The sequence below is a fragment of the Rhineura floridana genome, chromosome 15 (assembly GCF_030035675.1).
Source record: "Rhineura floridana isolate rRhiFlo1 chromosome 15, rRhiFlo1.hap2, whole genome shotgun sequence".
Taxonomy (NCBI): domain Eukaryota; kingdom Metazoa; phylum Chordata; class Lepidosauria; order Squamata; family Rhineuridae; genus Rhineura; species Rhineura floridana.
The window spans coordinates 13,442,897-13,466,552 of record NC_084494.1 but is presented as its reverse complement, the minus strand read 5'-3'; the positions used below and the strand labels follow the sequence as shown (position 1 = coordinate 13,466,552).

At 43.5% G+C, this 23,656-nt stretch overlaps 1 protein-coding gene across 1 annotated transcript in view; it reads left to right on the top strand.

Annotated features, from left to right (window-relative positions):
• The window catches only part of STPG1 (sperm tail PG-rich repeat containing 1), a 52,356-nt gene extending 31,806 nt beyond the window's left edge, over window positions 1-20,550 (top strand). The window contains exon 9 of the mRNA XM_061597123.1: window positions 20,212-20,550. Coding sequence (XP_061453107.1) covers window positions 20,212-20,288 — 77 coding nt within the window. The 3' untranslated portion in view covers window positions 20,289-20,550. The remainder of the gene's footprint in view (window positions 1-20,211) is intronic.
• The last annotated feature ends 3,106 nt before the right edge of the window (window positions 20,551-23,656 follow it).

Here is a 23,656-nt window from a genome sequence, read left to right as displayed (position 1 = left end):
TCTGATTTTAGCCAAATGTTGCAGGATGGTTCCTGGGATCAAGAAGCAGGTTTTTGTCAATGTTTGGATATAATTGGATGCCATTTTGAATCAAGATGACAGATTGCACTTTTAAAAACGGCATTGATTTTAGCCATTTCAAAACTGTACTAATTTGGGAGTTTCTTGGAAATCCTGAGGTACAAGGCTGTTCGTGCCTTCATGAGGCTGCAGTCTTAATCTCACTTGCTAGAGAGTCAAACTCATTGAACACACTGGGATTTCCTCCTGAGCAAACATGTTGAGGCTTGTGCTCCACAAGTCCAACCTTAGCATAGAACAAAAAGACAGGGACATTACAGAGGCTGTGTTCAGATGTAACTCTGGGCTGTACCAGAAACCAGAAACAAAGGCTGCTAAGCTCCTCCCCTTGTGGGCAGAGAAAGGAGAAGAGGAAGCACGTTGGCCTCAAATCTGAGGGTGGATCTGTTTCCAATATGAAATACATTGGGATGTTGTGTGGCACAGGATGGCAGAAAGGGCACTTTCAGACTGTCACTGTTTTTGGGTGGGATTCAGTCACATGCTGGCAAATTCAGGGTGTACAAATGAAGTTGAACTGGCTCTCTTCCACAACAAAACCATTTCCCTAATAAAAATCAGACTTTTTGCAATAAGGAAAGCGAGAGGAAAATGCAGTGGACAGCATGGGATAATATTTGCTTGATGCAACACCGTATAACCATCCTGTAAGAACGGGGGAGAAATTCAATTCAGTTTGCATTTAAAGCCAAATCTGACAAATTTGCACTTCCCGAAACAAAATGGGAGCTGAAGCAGGACCATCTTTTGAAATCCGCATGTATCTGAATTTTGTGATGCATTTCCCCAACCAAAGAATGTTTATGAAAGTGCATATGTTAGGGGAAAGTGTGCATAAGAAATGAATATATTAGTGAATGTAACATACCAAAATGTATTATATTAGGAAAAATTGCTTGCAAAAATGTTTACATTAGTCAAAACTGCCTATAAATATGTTTATTCTGAGAAATTCACACTAAAATGCTAAAGTTTTGTGAGGATTTTTTTTAAAAAAAATCGCAAATTGCTGCAAAAAAGTGGAGAACTGAATTTAAGACTGGAAAAATGAGAAGCAGAGAGAACTGAAATCGACAGATCCTTCAACCCTTACTGTACCTCTCTGCAAACAAATCAGAATGCTGAATGAGTAGCTGACATAATTTAACCTCACTACATACTGAGTGGAAACAAATCAGTATGAATGCTCTATAAACAGATTTTCTGGAAGTGACTGTAGATTTCTGATGACCCATTTTGTCCTCAGGGCTGGACCCTTGACATTTTGCTAACTTTTGAAACATATAGTTGTATCCAACATAAGTCATACTCGGGGTAGACCTCGATAAATTAATAGACCTAATTTTTTTATTATTATTGCTTTAAATATTTATAAACCACACTCACTTAAAAAAAGTACAAGGCAGTGTACACCACATGAAAATTAATAAAAACATCAATAAAACAACAACGTGCAAACATCTATAGACACTGCATACTAAAAAAAAAATCACGTTGCAAAGGCCTGTCTGAGTAACACCGCTTTTAGTCAGCGTCTGAAAGCAGGCAAAGATGGTTTCCACTGGATCTCTAGAAGCATAGAGCTCCACAGGGCACGACCCCCAATCGGTCCATAGTGAAAGCCAGCCGAGCCTCAGGAGTGCCCCATCAGAGGATTTCAGTGAATGAGGTGGAGCGTAAGTGATCAGGCACTTTGGGCCCAAGTTGTTTAGGGCTTTGTGAATTAACACAAGAACTTGGAACCTGGTGTGGTAGCATACAGTCATTTCCATCCATTTCAACCAGTCTACTCTTGACTTATGATGGACATAACTCAGAGACTGACCTACTTATGAGGCATTGGAAGCTACCTCAGGTGGAAGATTTGGGGGTGCCACCTGAATCTTAGGGTGCAACAGACTGATCCTAAAAGCATGATTCACCAGACTCTTGCCTTTTTCTGTTCATTTCAGCATGACTTAGGCAGACTGAGAACATAAGAAGAGCCCTGCGAGATCAGACCTATGACCTATCAAATAATAGCATCCTGTTCTCACAGTGGCTAGCCAGATGCCTATGGAAACCCCACAAGCAGGACCTGAGGGCAACAGCACTCTCCCCACTTGCGCTTCCCAGTAACTGCCACTCATTTCATTTTCATTTCATTTATTAGATTTATATACCGCCCGACTAGCAATAGCTCTCTGGGCGGTGAACATAAAAGAGCATAAAAAATACAATAAATAACAAAATAATACTAAATAATACAATCAAAAATCCAATACAATAACATTTTTAAAAGTAAATCAATTTAACTTAAAATGCTTCAGAGAATAGGAAGGTTTTGACCTGGCGCCGAAAAGAGAGCAGAGTCGGCGCCAGGCGTACTTCCTCGGGGAGACTGTTCCATAGTTCGGGGGCCGCCACTGAGAAGGCCCTAGATCTTGTCACCACCCTCCGGGCCTCCCTGTGAGTTGGAACCCGGAGGAGGGCCTTCGTAGCAGAACGTAGTGTACGGGCCGGTTCATATCGGAAGAGGCGTTCCGCAAGGTATCATGGTCCCGCACTGTATAAGGCTTTATAGGTCAATACCAACACTTTGAATCTGGCCCGGAAACATATTGGCAACCAGTGCAAGCGGGCCAGAACAGGTGTTATATGCTCAGACCGCTTGGTCCTTGTCAGCAATCTGGCCGCCGCATTTTGCACTAGTTGTAGCTTCCGAACTGTCTTCAAAGGTAGCCCTACGTAAAGCGCATTACAGTAATCCAAACGTGAGGTTACCAGAGCATGTACCACTGATGTAAGGTCCTCTTTACTCAAATAGGGACGTAGCTGGGCTACCAACCGAAGTTGGTAGAACGCATTCCTAACCACCAAGGCTACTTGAGCCTCAAGTGAGAGGGAAGAGTCTAAAGAGACTCCCAGACTACGAACCCGGTCCTTTAGAGGGAGTGTAACCCCGTCCAGGACAGGGTATATATCCACCATCCGATCAGAGAACCCGTCCACCAACAGCATCTCAGTCTTGTCTGGATTGAGCTTCAGTTTGTTAACTCTCATCCAGTCCATTGTCGCGGCCAGACAACGGTTCAGCACATCGACAGCCTCACCTGAAGAAGATGAAAAGGAAAAGTAGAGCTGCATGTCATCAGCAAACTGATGATAACGCACTCCAAAACTCCTGATGACCTCTCCCAAGGGCTTCATGTAGATATTGAAAAGCAAGGGGGACAAAACTGACCCCTGCGGGACCCCATATTGGAGAACCCGTGGTGTCGAGCAATTTTCCCCAAGCACTACCTTCTGGAGACGACCCACCAAGTAGGAGTGGAACCACTGCCAAGCAGTACCTCCAACTCCCAACTCCGCGAGACTCTCCAGAAGGATACCATGGTCGATGGTATCAAAAGCCACTGAGAGATCAAGGAGAATCAACAGAGTTACACTCCCTCTGTCTCTCTCCCGACATAGGTCATTGTACAGGGCGACCAAGGCTGTCTCGGTGCCAAAACCGGGCCTAAAACCCGATTGAAATGGATCTAGATAATCGGTTTCATCCAATAGCGCCTGGAGCTAGCCAGCAACCACTCGTTCCAAGACCTTGCCCAGGAATGGAACATTCGCCACTGGCCTGTAGCTGTTAAAATTGTCTGGGTCCAAGGAAGGCTTTTCAGGAGTGGTCTCACCACTGCCTCTTTCAGACAGCCCGGGACCACTCCCTCTCGTAAAGAGGCATTTATCACTTCCTTGGCCCAGCTACCTGTTCCATTCCTGCTAGTTTTTATCAGCCAGGAGGGGCAAGGATCCAGTACCGAAGTGGTTGCACGTACCTGTCCAAGCACCTTGTCCACGTCCTCGAGTTGAACCAACTGGAGCTCATCCAACAAAACAGGACAAGACCGTGCTCCGGACATCTCACTAGGATCAACTGCTATAACTTGAGAGTCTAGGTCCCGGCGGATACATGAGATCTTATTCTGGAAGTGATCGGCAAACTGATTACAGCGGGCCTCCGATGATTCCACTGTGTCCGGAGGGTTTGAATGAAGAAGCCTCCGGACAACTCGAAATAGCTCCGCTGGGCGGCAGAGAGATGATTTAATAGTGGCAGTAAAATGATGTTTTTTAGCTGCCTTGACCGCTCCTACATAGAGCTTAGTCGAAGCACTAACCAGCGCATAATTGTATCCATCGGGAGTTCGTCTCCATTTCCGCTCAAGCCGCCTCCTATCTTGCTTCATCGCTCTCAGCTCCGGAGTATACCATGGAGCTGTATGAGCTCTACACTGGAGAGGGCGTGCAGGAGCGATCGTGTTTACAGCCCGGGTCATCTCCATATTCCACAGAGCGACCAGGGCTTCAGCAGGAGCGCCAGTCCTATCAGCCGGAAAATCCCCCAGAGCCCTTTGAAAACCTTCAGGATCCATTAGTCTCCGAGGGCGGACCAATTTAATAGGTCCCCCACCCTTGCAGAGGGAAGAGGTTACTGAAAGTCTAAACTTCAGCAAGCAGTGGTCTGTCAATGACAAAGGGAGTGTTGTGAAACTCCCCACATCCAGATCACTTTCCCCATGCTCAGTAGCAAAAACAAGGTCTAGAGTGTGCCCCGATACATGCGTTGGACCACTAACAAATTGAAACACTCAGGGGCATACTGTTCGGTATTATAAAAATACACACAGAAATAGGAACTAATTTGGTTGGTCCTATTTCTTAGCAGAGTTGTAAAAATACAAGTAGCAGAATGAGAATATAAACCAGCCCACCTTCCCTGGGTTTAAATAACAACAGGCACAATCCTTTAGGTAAAAGAAAAGAATGTTTACTCACAACCTCTTCACATGTTCAGAAGAAGATAGGCTCTAGCTTAGAAGAAAGAAAAAATACAGAAGTCTCAGTCCATCTTGGTGTTTGTAATGATGCTCTTAGAGAGAGCATCATGCCATGCGGCCTCTCTCAAAGGTAGGAAGATCAGCAAAAATGGAGAATATTCAAAAATCCCCCAGGACAAAGGAGGAGGAAGTCAGGAGACTAAACCCCACCCATTAGGAAGTTACATCATGGTAAACAGGTACATGGGACATTCCCCAAATATCCCTTAAAGTGACCATGCAATATTTGTTTACTCCAACACATACTGCCCCCCACTGTGGAGGGAGGACATAGCCATGGTGGCTAGTAGCCACTGAAAGCTATGGTCTACCACAACTGTCAGAGGCAGATAGTGCTCCTTGTTCATGTAAGTCTCAGAGGAATGCCTTTTGGCTGTTATTTTTATTTATTTATTTTATTATTTATTTATATCACGCCCTTCCTCCCAGCAGGAGCCCAGAGCAGCAAACAAAAGCACTAAGCACTAAACATCATAAAAACAGACTTTAAAATAGATTAAAACATCTTTAAAAACATTTTTTAAAAGCTTTCAAGACATCTTTAAAAAAAGGTTAAAAACATTGTTTTTTTAAAAAAAGTTTAGAAACATATTAAAAAGCAATTCCAACACAGACGCAGACTGGGATAAGGTCTCAACTTCAAAGGCTTGTTGAAAGAGGAAGGTCTTCAGTAGGCGCTGAAAAGACAACACAGATGGCACCTGTCTAATATTTAAGGGGAGGGAGATCCACAGGGTAGGTGCCACCACACTAAAGGTCCATTTCCTATGTTGTGCAGAACAGACCTCCTGATCAGATGATATCTGCAGGAGGCCCTCACCTGCAGAGCGCAGTGATCGACTGGGTATATAAGAGATAAGACAGTCTTTCAGGTATCCTGATCCCAAGCTGTATAGGGCTTTGTACACCAAAACTAGAAACCTGAACTTGGTCCAGTAGCAAATGGGCAGCCAGTGCTATTCATTCAGCAGCAGGGTGACATGTTGGCAATACCCTGCCCCAGTGAGCAGTCTCGCCACTGCGTTTTGCACCAGCTGCAGCTTCTGGACCAACCTCAAGGGCAACCCCACATAGAGCGCATTGCAGTAATCCAGCCTGGAGGTTACCAGTGTGTGGACAACAGTGGTCAGGCTATCCTGGTTCAGAAAAGGCCGCAGCTGTCTTACCATCTGAAGCTGGTAAAAAGCACTCCTAGCCACTGAGGTCACCTGGGCCTCTAGCGACAAAGATGGATCTAGGAGCACCCCCAGCCTACGGACCTGCTCTTTCAGAGGGAGTACAACCCCATCCAAAGCAGGCAACTGACCCAATTATCTGAACTCGGGAGCCACCAACCCACAGCGCCTCCGTCTTGCTAGGATTCAGACACAGTTTATTGGCCCTCATCCAGCCTACCACCAAGTCCAGGCAGCGGTTCAGGGCTTGCACGGCCTCTCCTTATTCAGAGGTCACAGAGAAATAGAGCTGGGTATCATCAGTATACTGCTGACACCTCGCCCCAAATCTCCTGATGACAGCTCCCAAGGGCTTCATATAGATGTTAAACAGCATGGGGGACAAGATGGTACCCTGCAGCACTCCACAGCACAACTGCAAGGGAGTCGAAAGATAATCACCCAATGCTATTTTTTGAAAATTACATTGGAGATAGGATCGGAACCACTGTAAAACAGTGCCTCCAATACCCATCTCACCAAGTTGGCCCAGAAGGATACCATGGTCAATGGTATCAAAAGCCGCTGAGAGATCAAGTAAAAGTAATAGGATCGCACTCCCCCTGTCCTCCCAATAAAGCTCATCCATCAGGGTGACCAAGGCCAATTCAGTCCCATAACCAGGCCTGAACCCAGACTGGAATGGGTCAAGATAATCTGTTTCATCCAAGAGTACTTGCAATTGCTGCACCACAACCCTCTCAATCACCTTCCCTAAGAAGGGGGTATTTGCAACCGGTTGGTAATTGTCGAAGGCCAATGGGTCCAGGGTGGGCTTTTTCAGGAGTGGTCGGATCACCGCCTCTTTCAGGGTGGCTGCAACCACTCCCTCCCACAACGATGCGTTGACCACACCCTGGATCCACTTGGCCAAACCCCCTCGGCAGGCTTTAATAAGCCAAGAAGGGCAAGGGTCAAGAGGACATGTTGCTGGCCGCATCATTGCAAGCATCTTGTCTAAGTCATCAGGCCACATCAACTGAAACCTTTCCCAAGAAGTTGCAGCAGGCATTGCATTGGACACCTCATTGGGGACTACAATAGATGTGGATGGGGCATTTCCACCTCAGTATCTAAAATCTCAGTCCCAGGCCAGTCGTAACTGCACAGTCTCCTCCCAGAATCCTTTACAGCTTCACTGCAGATGCAGGTATGCAACTGTTGGATCCTTTGTACATTGTAAGGGATTCTTAGAGACACATATCTCATCTTTTTTGTTGTTGAAAAAACAAGATACCTTTCATTTGGGAAGAGAAGCTTGCTGTGAAAAACTAAGTGAATTGGCCAGAGCTGGCAACAAATGAGAAATCAGGGGGTGGTGGGATAGCATAAGAAAATGGGAACTACAAGAATCAAACAGAAGTGAACTGGAAGGGCTACACTTGTGAAAGAAAAGAATGAAAAGGCCCAGCGTGTTTCCGTTAAAATCTTTCTCAGGGGCACTGAGATTCCTTCAAAGAGACTTATTATGGGAATCTTTGTCTGAAAGAATTTCTCTCTCCTGGGAATGAGACTTCGATATCTTGACTCCAACCTGCAGGAGGTTCGGTCAACTCCCCCCCCTCAAAAAAAACTGTTTAAAGATATACTTTTACAAGAAAGTGTGCATAGTAGTTGCCATCTGTGCCTCACTAGGTGTGAGCAGAGCTTGGAAAAGTTACTTTTTTGAACTACAACTCCCATCAGCCCCAGCTAGCATGGCCACTGGATTGGGCTGATGGGAGTTGTAGTTCAAAAAAGTAACTTTTCCAAGCTCTGGTGAGGGCCTTTGACACACAAACATAAAAAAACAGGTTACGGGAGTTGTAGAACGAATCGTATTTGGAAAGCCATCATTCAACTCCTTGCATTGCCACCACAATATTTGCTGGGTTGTTTTTAAATTAATGGCATCTTTTTAAAAGTCTTGACTTGAGATGAGGTAAGAAGGGCGGATGGAGCATCAGAAAGGAAAGGAGGATGACAAGTGCTGGTTCTTAAGCCCCGTAATGGTTGACTTGCCCAACTGGGAAGTACCTTTAATAGCTAGCTTTGCTTATTGTCATCTGTCTCAAAGCTATAGTCATATTTATTTATTTTAGGGCTGCTGGTCTTTTTTCTTTTCAAAAAGATTTCTAACCTGCCCTGACAGCATCAGGGCAGGTGACAGCCTTTTAAAAACAAGATACCGGCCAAAAGAACAAAGTTTATTATGGGACGCCTACACTCCAATCCAGCCAGGGACTCCAGAGGTACAGAGCCCCAGCTGGTTGGGGAACAGGGATGGGGGAGAAATTTGATTCAGTTCACATTCAAAGGCGAATTCTGAAACAGAATTCATGAGACAGAATTTCATTCTGAAACAGTCTACGACAGTGGTTCCCAACCTTTATGAGCATGGGACCCCCTTTATAAGCTGGAAAAAAATTGTGACCCCCCCTCCCCCCAGGGAGGCAGGCTGGCTGCCAGGAAGGAAGGGGGAAAGCAGCCTTTCTTTGCAGGCTTGCTTCTTTTGCTTCACAAAAAGCACTCTCCTCTCATTCTAAGTAAGGGCGTTGCCAGTAGCGGCAGTGCAAGGAGATGGGAATCAGTGATAGTAATCCCCTTCCTGGTAGCTCCACCCTCAGCCTCATTTGGCATCTGCCATGTATTTTATAGGCAGATGCCTGCCCTTAGTGTGCCTGAAAGATGCTCTGGAGCTTCAGCAAAAGGCCTCCCCTCTTGTTTGGAGCAAGGGGGAGGTGTCATCTGCAGCGGCAGTGGAAAGCAGACAGTGTAGAGGGAGTGAAGACTTTTTTTAAAAAAATTAATAAATAATTCATTTCTTTACTGTTCACGGCCCCCTCTGGATTACTTCGTGGCCCCCCTGGGGGTCCCGGCCCCCAGGTTGGGAACCACTGGTCTACGAGTTAAACACAGCCACCCTTTGAAATTTACACTTCCACTTTCCAATACGGTTCTCCAGCCATGTAATGTGTACATAAATGTATATACTATGGTGAAGTGTGTATCTAAATGCATGTATTAATGAAAATAGTATACAGAAATGCATCATATTTAGGGGAATTTGCTGTGCATAAATGCATAGATTGGGCAAAATTGCATACAAAAATGAGTATATTCACACTAAAATGTGGATGAGTTTTCATGTAGGGTTTAAAAAACATAATTTGCACATTGAAATGGAAATGTGGAGAACTGAAATTAAGATTCAAAATGTGAAAAAAGGAGAGAAACCAACATTGACATAAAACGTAGACCGTATGCCCTTTGACTGTTTGAGAGCTTGGCCTCTTCCTTCCCCATCAGACGAGTGATCAGTGGGATTTTATTTGACCTTTTGAAAAGGGCTTTGAGCTCAATCCCATCTGTATTTTTTCCTTTGAAACAAGATCAGAGGTGGCTGGTGCCCATTGGGACTGGTGGGGGTGGCAGGCAGGGAGGCCAACAGTAGGTGGAGCCAGAGCCAATGAGAAGCAGAGCCAACTCATTCTAGTTTTATCCCCATCTTCCCTTCTGCTGAGTTCTGCAAGGAAAACAGTGAGAGTAAGGAAAAGGAAGAGGCTGACAGCCAATGCCACTCCCTGGAATGGTTGTAAGTAAGAAGGCAGGCAGGTGTGGACAGACTGAGGGCAGGCTCAGGTTGGTGGGGCAGAGCCCCATTTGCCCTAAATAGTTTCGCCTTCCACTGAAACAAGATGCTAAATATTTACAACCTACAGCTGCAATCATTTGAAATGTGGTGCTGGAGGGGAGCTTTGCGCATACCATGGACAGCGAAAAAGACAAATAATTGGGTGTTAGAACAAATTAAACCAGAACTATCATTAGAAGCTAAAGTGAAATTGAGGTTATCCTACTTTGGACACATAAAGAGAAGACATGACTCACTAGAAAAGACAATAATGCTGGGAAAAACAGAAGGGGAAGGGGAAGACCAAAGAGATGGGTTGATTCCATAAAGGAAGCCACAGACCTGAACTTACAAGATCTGAACTGGGTGGTTCATGACAGATGCTACTGGAGGTCGCTGATTCATAGGGTCGCCATAAGTCGTAATCGACTTGAAGGCAATGGGGTGGGCAGAAGGCAAAGAAAGATCTAATGGTAGACCATTGGCCAGTCTGCTGGTTAGCAAGAGCTTTCAGGCTCCCAGTCATTTTACAACAGCAACAACAAAGGTCACATCCAGACTGTCAGTATTTTGTGGGAGGGACTGAAGTACATACAAGAAATTTAGGTTTGTGCAATTAAAAGCAGATGAAAGTGCTCTGTTACCCTGGCGCAACAAATCCACTTTTTTTAATAAATATACTTTTTGCGGTTGGAAGGTGATGGGGAAATGCATTGAAAAGTGTGGGATGAACAAATTATCCACAGGAAGACATATACAACACCGTGCAATCAAATCAGGATGAATGCTTATTGTCAAATATTATCCCCGTAAGTAAATCAGAATGAATGCTCAGTAAAGACTGGACATAGTCTAACCTCTGTATAAGCTTTTGTGCAAGCAAATCAGGATGAATGCTGAATAAAAAAGGCTTCCCAGAGGGTGCTAGATTAGGTGGGAGGGGGGAGTTAACAGGAATGGATTTTTGTGTGAAAGGGCGGTGAGAAAAGTTCTGATGCTCAGAAAACCAATTTCCTGGGCTGAGCCTGTGTTCAGAGGCATCCTGTTCTTTCATATTTCGAAGTATATGGCTGCCCTCACAATTTGTACATGCACAGGCCATCTTAGATGCATGTGGCATTTATTGCTTTGATTTTATTTTTTTTAATCACTTTCTGTGTGTGTTGAATCTCAAATACAGTATTTCAGGGTTTCAAAAATAATTGTTGGGCTGTGTTGGAACTCTGAGCTGAGGGTGAGGGTGGGGAGAGGCTTGCCCCTGCCCTGTAGCAGTGCGGCACTGAGCTGCAGAGAGCTGCTGCACATGATTCTCCCCCATGTTCTCTGTACGCCTCCTGTACCAGCAGGGAAAATTTAGGGAAAGGGCCGCAGCTTAATCCCAGAGCATCTGCTTTGCATGCAGAAGGCCCCAGGTTCAATCTCTAGGTAGGGCTGGGAAAGATTGCCTGCCTGAAACCCTGGAGAGCTGCTGCCAGTCAGTGCAGACAATACTGAGCTAGACAGACCAATGGAAAGACCAAAGGAAAAAGGCAGCCTGCATCCTTTCCTTTGGGGAAACAACATTTTGGAAATAACATGGAAGTAGGGGGTGTGGTGACAGATAAACTCCACCCACACCATGTGTTTTCAGTACCTCCACAGTCAGGTTAATATGCAATTTCATCAGGGCTAGCGCCAGGCATGACTGGACCCTTGGGTGCCAGACTGCCCCGGGGCCCCTGTTCCCAGCCCCTCGCCAAAGACTGTGCGGGACTGCTCCACCTACCTCTTTTCTCTCTTTCTGTGAATGCCCAGTGCACTGGGCACGCAGATCACTTCCATCAAGTAAGATGGCAGCAGAGGCTTAAGATACCCCTGCTGCATCTTCATTGATGGCAAGCATGTGTGCTATCAGGCATGCGTGCACATGCCTGCCATCAATCAAGATGGCGGTAGGGGCATCAGCCCCTTAGGAAAGCCTCTGCTGCCATCTTGGTTGATGGCAGCTGCGCACGCAGCTCACAGGGCATTCAAAGAAAGGGAGGAGAGGTAGATGGAGCAGGCAGACACCGTGGGCCCACACGGTCTGTGGTGGGGTCTGGGAGCTCCATCTCTGCGGTCTGCGGCAGGGTCGGGAGTTGCCTCTGCCGAGGATCACAGAAGGAGAATGCTACCCACACACCCTAAGGAGGGGCCCTTCAGGGGTCCTCAGCCAGGACCTGACCTGGCTGCCGGCCCTGAATTTCATTCTGGATTTTGTTCCCATATTGGATTAGTAGTGGATCAGGAAAAATCTTAATTCAGTGGCTAGAAAATGCAGGATGCCACTTGGATGAGGTGGGCGTTTGGTGGACATTGTATAAAACTAAAATCAGAGACACAAGCAGCTTCAGATCCATCTGAATTACAGTGTGTACTAGCCCTTCCTCGCCCATGCTGAGCCCCAGAGGAACTTGGAAACCAGCAGACACCACTTCTCTTTCAAAGCCTCTCTGCAGCTCACTGTCACTGAATCAGGACCACCCCATCTCCCCAGTTCAGAGCTCAAAGAAGCACAGCAATTAGTTTAAAACCCCAAACAAACAAAAAACCTGCACAAGCAGTTTAGCACAACAACAAAATAAAACCCGTCCATTAAACCTCACATTCACTGTCAAAGTAATTTGAGGAGGAATGTGTAGATCTTTGTCCAGGGCCAGGGCCTGTGCCCTGAAGACATATGGACAGGCTCTGAAATATAGGGGAAGGTTTACATTTAAAACATTAATTTTCTTTTTTTGTTTGTGCGGTAAAGGGCCTCTGTGAAAATATAAAACAACATTATCTTGAAAGTGATTCTTTCCATCCTCATTATTTTTCAGCAGTTGGCTTTCCCCCCTTATTTTTAGTTTTTCCTGTTTTGCTCTGCATATAGCCATGGCATTGCCAGCATGGTGTAGTGGTTAGAAAGTCAGACTAGGATCTGGGAGACTACAAATCCCGAATCAGCCATGAAGCTCCCTGGGTGACTTTGGGCCAGTCACTGTCTTGACCTAACGTCTCATAAGGTTGTTATACAGATAACATGGGGAGAGAGAACCATGTATGCCACCTTGAGCTTCTTGAAGGAAAGGGGGATATATATGTATGTATTAGATTGATTAGTCACTTGACACGTGAAGGTCCCCAAGTGACTTACACAATGTTAAAATAAAAACAAATAAAACACACTATAAAAACATAACAATAGCAAGAACATCCCCATGCAGCCACAGGAAGGTTTGGCAGTGTATCAAAACAAAAAATCATCTCAATCTATAAAATGCCTGGGGGGAAAGGTACAGCTTTACCTGGCACTGAAAAGATGAAAACAAAGGAGCCAGGCGGACCTCACTGGGGAGCGTATTCCACAGATGGGGAGCTACAAGTGAAAAGGCCCTCTCCCTTGTCACCAGCCTCTGAGCTTCCCTCAAAAGGGGGACCTGGACAGACAATTGTCTGTCTTCCAGCAGTTCAGACAGAGCGAGAATTTTTATGCTAGCTCAGCTGGATAAGTGACCCGTTTTTTTTTTAACGGACTAGCAGGCAAATATTCTCCTGTCTACATTTATCATTTTCTTATCTATACAGCTAAAGAGATTTGTCAAAGTAACAGCAATTAGGTTAACCTAGATGAGGTAAGACTTTCCTTCTTTATTTACGGAACTAAGGGGGAAGAAAATATAAATAGCTTATCTTTTTTTTATTGCAAAAAGCTGACATGGAAAATTGCGTTTTAAAGTTTACAACGGATGAGAGATTTCTGATTGGGAGAGATAAGAAATCTTTTTGATTTATAAGGCTTTTGTGTAATATATGTAAGGGACTATTTTTTCTGATCTACTTTTTTTTTTTGACGAATCTGCTCATTCTCCTGCTACTAGTTGTTTGGACGCTGTGAACTAAAAGCTGTTTTTGCACTTCTGGGCTTTTAAGAGATAAGGACTGTCTAGCATGTGACGTTAGTTGGTTGGAAAGATTAACTCCTTTGTAACTGGATAAAGAAATAAACTGCTCTTTGCTTGGGACATTGAAAATTGAAGGAGTTTTGTTCTTTTGGTTTTAAGAATGACAATTAAGAAGATCATGGATATACAAGAAGGGACTTTATTTCTAGACATGCTTCAGAAAATAATGAATGGGATCAACTCAATAAAACAAGAACTGAGAAATAATAGACAAGCGTGGAGAACTGAATTTCATGAAATGAGACAGGAGCTGAAAGAAACTCAGGATTCTATGAGAAAGGAGAATAAAGATAGATCTGGAAAACAAAAAAAGGATGAAAGAGAAATTAAAGGCAAGGTTCAATCTATGGAGATTGGCTTAAATATGGACATGAAAAAAGATTTGGATTTCCTGGTTGTGACGGATCCTGGAGATAAATATTACAGTTTGGAATACAGCGCTGTCTCTGAAGGAATTGAAGAGACTGGAGATAAAGATATTATTGGTTCAAAAAAATTCCTGGACTGGAAGGATTTGATGGAACTCGAAATGGAGAAAGTTAACAGAATTAATCCCTGTTTTGTGACAATGGAAAAACCTTCAAGAGATGTACTAGTGTATCATGTGGAAAAGAGGAGCAGAGATGCGGCTTTGAAACAATACTTCAGTGTTACGTTTGGATTTGATGGTGAGAAAATATCTATGATGGAGGAAATTCCTATTAGACTTTTATTATATGACTATGACTATGACAGCAAGATTTTTGGGTGCGTAGAGATGGAAGATGGAAGACGGACCCAATATGGATAATGACAGAAGAGCGATTCGAAATTACTGGACTCAGTAGATTTGATGAGTTGAATTAATTGACATGTTTATTTAGAAAAAAAATTGATTGACATATATCTCAAGGATTGGAAACTTCTCTTTGACTTTTTGTGGAAGATTAAAATGATATGATGTTAATGAGATTTGAAACCAACTAAGATAACTGTTGGAGGAAGGTGATTTTATAATCTATTAAGAGATAGGTCTGTTATACATTATAGATTTATAGTTGAATTATAGTGTTTTGAAATTACTGGATTTAGTAGATTTGATGAGTTGGATTAATTGGCATGTTTATTTAGAAAAAAAATTGATTGACATATATCTCAAGGATTGGAAACTTCTCTTTGACTTTTTGTGGAATATTAAAATGATATGATGTTAATGAGATTTGAAACCAACTAAGATAACCGCTGGAGGAAGGTGATTTTATAATCTATTAAGAGATAGGTTTGTTATATATTATAGATTTATAGCTGAACTATGACAAATCGGAAGTCAATATTATTTTTTTATATATATGTATTTTTTTTTGTATTGTATTAGTTATTGATTTGTGTTGTTTTCGTTTTGTATCATTTTGGTTTTGAAAATTAGAATAAAAATTAATTGAAAGAAAAAAAAAAGGGGGGACCTGGAGAAGGGCCTCAGAGGAAGATCCAAGGGTCTGGGTAGGTTCATATCGGGAGAGGCATTCCAAAATATGTTGGGGTCCTGAGCTGTAAAGAGCTTTATCGGTCAAAACCAGCACTTTGAATTGGGTTTGGAAGCGTACACAATATATTCAGAGGCAATATTTACAATATATATGTAATGTTAAAATTAAATACATTTCAAAAGGGATATTGCACTTTCTTAAACTGTTGTGTGGAGCCACAACTACAAATCCGCTTCATGCTGATTGCAGAAAAGCAGTGCCGGAGGAATACTGAGAGGTCCTAGTAAAAAGAGCCTCTTAAGAACCTTCTCTTTCCATACAATCTGGGGTGACAGAAATCTCACTGCAGTTCATGACAGCCTTGAGTTGTAACATTATCTTTCCTTCAGTGACTGGGGTTTATCAGAGGAAGTAAGCAGTCCAAGAAATATGAACCTAAGTCCTTCTGACAGATTAATGTAGAGCTCAAGATGTAGACAATAACAATATTTTTACAGTAAGTAATAGTGAATCATTTGTAGGATTTGTTCCTTTACTGAGCATTTAGATTTGTCAAGGCGGAATAAGGATTTCCACATCTTCTGTGTTATTGCTAACAGCAGATGTGCTGTTCAAGTTATTTCATAGGCAACAAGATGCAAAGGGTAGCTCCTGTAAATAACCATTCCAGAACCAGGGTTGCTTCCACACTAGCCCTTTTCTCTGGAATAGTTATCTTTCATTTCCTCACTTTTTATAGAGAACCCGGACAACATTGGAAAACAGTTGCATTCCAGTGTTTTCTGTGTTACCCTCACGTTTTTCAGACTTGATTTGTACCAATATATAGCAATAAATAAATAAATATATAAATATATAGCAATAAAATAAAATAAATATAAATAAAATAAATATATTTATTGTTATTATATAGCAATAAAATAAAATTGCAGTACCAACATACCCAATGTGAACCAGCAAAGTGCAATTAAGGTTTTTTAAGGTCTACTGTGCTTTTAATTAAAAGCTTCCTCCTTGCAGTTTCTATATTTTATTGTTCAGTGTTGCTAGGAGATCAGTGATTCACTAGCCCTTAATTAGCTCCTTCCTACAATGCAAGGGGTTTTATTAACTTTTTTAGTATTGTTTCTCCCTTTTCTTTCTTTTACAGTGAAATATTGCAATTTCATTATAAAACAAAGGATAGGAAAGGAAAAAATTCAAAGAACCCAGTAATTAAAGCCTCTTCCCCATGGAAACAGAAGTTGACTAATCTCTCAGCCACAGTGAACAGGAAGCAATAAAGCAGGCAGAAAAGAAGAAAATTTTAATTAACACTATAGGAGACATGAGACTTACTTGCGAGTTATTATAAAAGAAATGTAGCTAAAGAGAGGAGGGCATTAGTGGATTATATAGTGTTATATAATTAAGTGCAGTGTGGAATCTCCTTTTTAATTCCAGTTCCAGGTGACTGCAGAAAAACAATACTATTGCAGCTGCACCAGCAACACTGAAGGACTCTAAAGGGCCCACCAACAGCACTTGTTGGGTTGCCTCCCTAGCAAAGCAGCTATCATAGAATGAAGGAAGCCGCCTTTTAAGACAGACCAACAGTCCCTCTAGCCCAGTAGTATCTACTCTGGCTGGCAGTGGTTCTCTAAGGTCCAAAGACAGAATTATGAAGCATGGGGGCTGGTAAGCCTTAGCATGTTTGGCTGCTCATTCAAGTTGCTCCTTGTGCATTGCCAAAAAGAGGGGGGGTCAGATTTGCCCCACATTTGCATATTCTAATTTATATGTACAGGTGTGAATCTAGAAGCAATGACTGTAATAGAAACAGACACTGCATCTCACCATAGTGAGGAACCCTATGATTAAGCAAGTCGTCTGCCTGCTCTGTCAACTAAGAGTCAGTGCTGTTCGCTGTTGATGAGCCACTCCAAGGCGCCTCCTGCTCTCCCGTCTTAGGGTTGTTTATCTTTGAACTGGACTTGGGCTGGGCAGCTCTTCAGACAGAGGACAGTCACCTTACTGGACCAGACAGAGGACTCCTTTGCATCCAGAACAGTCCATGGAAATGGTAGCAGAAATTAGCGGTGTTCACTTATTTGTCTCATTTCCAGAACGGAAATCAATCCAGTGAATACGAGCTATATTCACTGTTGTTGTTGCAAGTAGTCCACAAACCATATGTAACTGATTACATCCCTGCCCCCCCCTGCATTGTGTTTCCTTTGCGTTGAAATGCATGGGGTGGGACAACATAATTTGTTACCTAATTTCACCACTGCGGACGGTGAGATTAATATTGTAATTTTTGGTGGAAGATGCAGCTGAACCAAAACAATGCTGCATGCAACGAATACAGGGTGGGATAGAGAACGATATCTTCTTACATCCCTAGTCTCCTGTAAAGAGGGACACATGGCCTGTTCATCATGCTAATATGGGGACCAGAGAGGGGCATTTGGGGGGAAATCAAAAGCCAGGAGGGGTGTGCTCAACATTTCCAGCATCTTCCACTTTCTCCTGACAAATGCCCTGACATTCCCTCCCCTTCCCCCCAAGATTAAACTTCAGTCCCTCTAGCCGTGGAGCATTTACTCTGGCTGAGAGTGGTTCTCCAAGCTTCAAAGACTGGGAGAATCTTTGGCTGTAAAGAAATCATTTGCAGGGAAGACGTAATGTAACAATAATAACAGACATTTAAAATGCTGCAGTTCTTACGACATTTTAAATAAGCAGTTTTTGATCAGTGGTTAAAATCAGTGCATCTTTGAAAGGTTAAGTCTGCCATCTTGATTCAAAATGGCGTCCAACTGTATCCAGACATAGACAAAAACCTGATTCTTGATCTCAGGAACCATCAAGTGAGTGCACAATAAAAAGGATATCTGGAGGGGCCTTTATCAACTGGTGGGAAACAGATCAAGGCCACCTCTGATTACCAGATTGCACAGGTAGCTTCATCTGGGAGAAGGAGGAGACCCTTTAGAGACCCAGGCTCCCACACATTATAAATGGGGAACTGAGGCTGAGAGAAAGTAGCTTACCAACAGTCATTCATTGAGTTTAAGGCTGCGCTGAGATTTTAACCAGGGACATGCTGGCTCGTAACTCAACCTTTTAATCACCCACTTCATCACTTTAGAATTTTTGAAATGAAAAAGTTATGCTAAAGTGCTTGAAAAGTGAAAGACAAACCTCATCAGCTGCAACGTCACAAACACTATACTGGGTGGATCAGAAAGGCTCCCGATTCTGCTCACACAGCAGGCACAGGAACAAACAAACCCACCTGATGTGTCAACTGAAAAGTAATGGGAGATCAAATGAAAGGTGATAAGAATCTCTCAGTGAATGGAATTGGCTGGTTGGGTGTGTGTGTAGGGAGGGCAGTTTTTCCCTTCTTGTCCCAGAACACTAATTGGGACTCCAGGCAGATGGATTTTCTGCTGTTGACAGAGGCAGATTCATTTCCCCTAATAACGAAACCATACAACCTGCCAGCTCTTTACTATGACTATACCTGGCTTGCAGCCTTTTTGTTTTCCACCCATCATTCTTATCTCAAACTAAGAGGAGAACGGGGACATCACCAAGGCAGTTTAGCTTCATATGTTCTATGAAGAGAGTTGTCCAATGCTGTTTAAAAAGGAATAAAAACTACAAAAGAATGCCTGAGCTATATAATGTGAGACTCACAGCCCAATCACAAAAATTCACACTTCTGCAAATTTTGCAGTTCTCCAGACAAAGAATGTGTGCAAAAATGCATATCACAGGTAAAGTGTGAACATAAATACATATACGTGAAAATGACATGCAAGAATACATTGTTGTTGCTGTACACCACTTTGATGTTTTCGAGAGGGCATTATATAAGCACTGTAAAAAATAAATAATATTAGGGAAAGTTGCTTTGCAAAAATGTGTATATTAGGCAAAATGGCATACAAAACCCTGTATAAGAGAAATTAACACTAAAATACCGATGAATTTTCATGAGGATCTTTTTTTTTAATTCACAAAGTTATGTGGAAATGTAGAGAAAGGAACTTAAAGAGTGGAATTGAGAGAAAGTGAAATGGACAGATTTGCCCACTGCTGCTCACAGGACATGGCATGAAGTTCTGTGGAGTTCTGATACACAGCTCAACCTTTACACACATAGGGTTGGGTTGATGTGATCTGGGCCAAGGTCAAGGAACATCCCTGGTATAATTGTCACCATACCTCACACAGGTATAGAGTGGCAACACCCACAGTCAACGGTGTAGCATTAAATTTTATAGAGCAAGTGCTCGTGATAATCATATATGGAGAGTCAAAACTGCAGGCTGCTGTTCTGTGATACATCTTACACACAGAGACAAAGAGAAGCACTCATAGCATAATTACCCATTTTATTAGGATCAGCTGACAGTCATAAAAAAGTGAGGGTAGCATAGTGGTTTAGCATATTCGAATTTGGCTGGGGAGACGTCCCTTGATCAGCCATGTGGAGAGATTCACTTGCTGACTGCCTAGTGTTTAAGGCTCTAAACAACTTAGGCCTCAATTATCTCAGAGACCGCCTCCTTTCCTACAGGCTGTCTTGGGAGTTAAGATGAGCAGGGGAGGCCTTCTTGGTGGTTCCACCACCTTCCTGTGCTTTCAACAGCATGGAAAGTAGGGATTCAGCAGAGGAAGCTAGTCCTCGTGACACGCAGAGGCATCTGTCTGGTTAATGCCGGGGTGTGTGTGTGTGGGAGTTCACATCCCAGCACATCTAGCTGTATTCCTTCCTCTGCATGCCTGTTGAAGAACATTCAGAAGCCTTGGCCTTTCTGGCTAGCCATTCTAGCTAAATATATATTTTTTGCATTTGCAAGGAAAGGTAGCAAGGCTCAAGTACATGTAGTGTGGTGGTGCAATCGTGCAGTTTGTACAAAAGGCAGCAAAAATGTAAAAATTGCAAAATCTACCTTCCAATTCCTGAAAGCCAACCTATTTTATGTCTGATTCTCATTCTAGGGGCGTACAACCTCCCTGCACCGCAGAAGCAATCTTTCATCTATAACACTGCCAATAAATGGGTGCCGGTATTGTAAAGTAGTGGATCCTGCAATGTTGGTTTGGCTGAACTCTTTATTTGCAAGCACTGCATTGTTCTCTTTAAAAAACACTGCATTCATTTGCCTGTGACCAAGATATAATACCCACCCATTTGGAATCCTGTGTTTCCTTTGAGTGGCTCATTGGATTGTTCCTGCTTGCATGCATCGCAGGCCAGAAGAAGAGTTTTGGATATAGAGAATGGATGTCGTTTCATTGTTGGCTTCAGGCTGACAATGGATTGTTCATGCCGCTATTTGTTTATTAAAATTAAGAAGCCCAGCATGCCTGACTCTTCCTTTTTCATCATGACGAGCTCAGAGCTTAGAATCTCCATCTCCAAGTAGGGCTGGGAATGGTCCCTATCTAAAACACTGGAGAATCGGTACTTATCAGTGTACACAGCAAGCTAGATGAAGTAACGATTGTGGTGAAATGGAGAGTTGTTTGAGCGGGGCTGAAATGCAATAGTGCGTGTGCCATTATTCTTGCCCACCTTCACGGAAAGATAGCTGCAGAAGGAGGATGGTACTTCCACCCACCAGCCACTGCTGCATCAGGGAAAGTGGAGGAGGAGGAAGAGGCCCAGTAGAGCTGGCTGTTTGCCTGTTAATACTAGGCTTGTTCACACATCACACTGAGCACAGGTACAAACTGTCTCTGTACCAGGGATGTGCTAGAATTCCACCCAATTCAGATTTGGTACCAACTTTTCCATTAATTCGGTTATTTGCAACTGTCGCTGATCAGATTTTTATGTTGTGATTTTCTGTGGCTATTTTCGGAAATAGGATTTTAAATCCTCATCTAAAATATTGATATCAATATTGTTATTGTCATTTCCTTCAATTTATCTACATTTCCTTATATATAGATATCTTATATCTATAACACAGATTGGTAAAAGCAGCAGCTTAGGGACAAAGAACAAAGTCGAATTGATACCAGCCTGTTAGGCCAACAGAATGCTTTCAAACCGGCATGGGATCCCTACTCTATACATGCAGTTTGTTTGTGTGAACGAGTGTACACTTGTTGATTTGTACAGCTCAATTATTTGTGTTCACAGATTGCACATGTGTTGAATGTAACAGGTGAACACCCCTAATTGGCAATCAGTAAGTGCAGGGACCCTTCCCATAGCGATTTCTCCACAACAGTCACACACCCCACTCCCCTCGGTGTGAGCAGCCAGATGTGCTCTGAGCTGCTTGATGGCCTCTGGTGAACGCTGTGCTGATCCTGCCCTGAGGCCGGCGTGGTGTGTGTGCTCTGCCCTTCTCATCTTGTGAACAGCTTTACCACAAGTAGAGCTCTATGCTCCGGGAAGGAAACTCAAGTGAAGGTTACTATGCATATCCCATCTGCATTGGGGGGGGGGGGGGAAGGGGGGAACAGAGGCAGCAGCTGAGAAACAACTTTTAAGTCAGGCCAAACCAGCCCTGTCCTGCAGTCACTGGACTGTTGCCACATCCACTTGAGTGACAAGCCCTTTGACATAACCGTGGGCACCTGTAGGACTTGCTGCTGCTCTCGTCACTTCACAAGAATTACTGTATGCTTTCATCTTCAAAAAAGTCCATGGCTTCTGAATAAAAAGTGAAGCATGCTGACAAGGCTTTGGAAGATGTGCCTCACTCATGTGGTTTGCTTGCAAGCAATTCACCACCCTCCCAATCATTCCCTCACTCCCTCTACCAGCCCCACCTTTAGGCTGTATGAACTGAACCAGGGGCATGAGGTTGGCCTCTCCACAAGGTCCCTCAGACATTGACCCCTCTGGAGCTGATGGGTGGCACTCACTAGAACCAAGTGAGCAGGGATGGACCATAACTCAGGGTAAAGCATCTGCCTTGTATGCAGGAGGTCCTAGGTTCAATCCCCACCATCTCCAGGTAGGGCTGGGAGAGAGTCCCTCCCTGAAACCCTGAGAGCTGTCTGACCCAGTATAAGGCACCTTCCTATGCTCCAAGTGCAGAATTAAGGGCTATTTGACTAGAGGTGTGCCTGCCGTTCATAAAACATAGTGAAAGGGTTGTGCAGATTGCCCCTCAGTTTGAATCTTTGGTTGAACCAACATCCCCAATGTAAAAGACAAATATGCTACTTTGTTCCTCCAGCCATATGGACCTGGGGCATCCTGTCCCATTTTTCTTTTTCCATTGTGGAGGGGCCTAAGGCTACTACCACCACAATAGGAAAATAATGTTTCTCTCATTCTCCTTATTCACCTAAGGATGGACAGCACTGGATTTTCCAGTCGATCCAGTAATTCCCAGGAAATGAAAGACTGCCATGACTGGATGGCCTATATTATCTGTTTTTAAATAATAAGTAGAGAGACAACAAAGATCCACGATCAGATTTCCTTTCTCTTTAAATTTTAGCAAAGAGCAGCTGTGGGGCCCTGATTTGGATCAGACAGCAGCACTGGGGAAGGACTTGTGTCTGACTTGTTCTGGCTTTGGGTGCAAGAGGTCCAAGAACTGATTTCCAGATGGGGCCTTGCACCAGGAGGTGGAAAGGTAGCCACACCCGCAGAAATGTTTGAGGATGAACATGCCATGGATGTAAAAGAAAGGTCCCATATTCAGTCTTTGGCATCTCCAGATAGGGGAGAGAAAGACTCCCTCTTTGGAACCCCGGAGAGCTACTGCCAGTCAGTGCAGATCAGTGCTCCCCCCAAAATCCCCCAGCTTTGACACCTCCTCCCTCCAGCTGTTGTCCTTTCCTGAGTGGTTCCGGCTAATCAGAGATCACATAATAAATGCAATGACATCAACACAAAGTAGTCAACCAGATTTGGCTGTGGGACTGGATCACAACGGCAGATCCAAAATGAGTACAGTAAGTTGGATGCAAATGTTCACAGCACAGCTGTTTGCAACCTTCCATCACCAAACAGGGTGATGAATTACAGGGCGTAACAAAGTTCATTAAATTACTCCCATCCCCAATTACAGCTCAGCCCCTACCAGTTATGGCCCTAGGTGTATATTAAGGGGCTTTGGAGGCCAGGCCCCTTTCTAATTAATCCATTTTTTTTCTAGATTAAGCATTGGACCAGGTGAATCTACCACTTCTACTAACCTTCCTTAAAGATGCTTTTCTCATTTCCTCCGATTAGGTGCTGCTTTATGTTTCTGCAAAGCACCCTACAGTACAAGAAACTGCTTCCTAGCAGAGGCCTGGCTTAGACACCTGGTCAGGCTATTAAGTGTTATCAAAGTATTTAGGCTGCAGCTGAGTTTTGCTGCTCCCAAATTGTTTCTGCCAGAAGTCACACTTAAAAGTTCTACTTGCTTTCTCACTTCCAAAATGCTCCTGAAGAAATTACAGCTCTAATATTTACACTGTGCCCAGC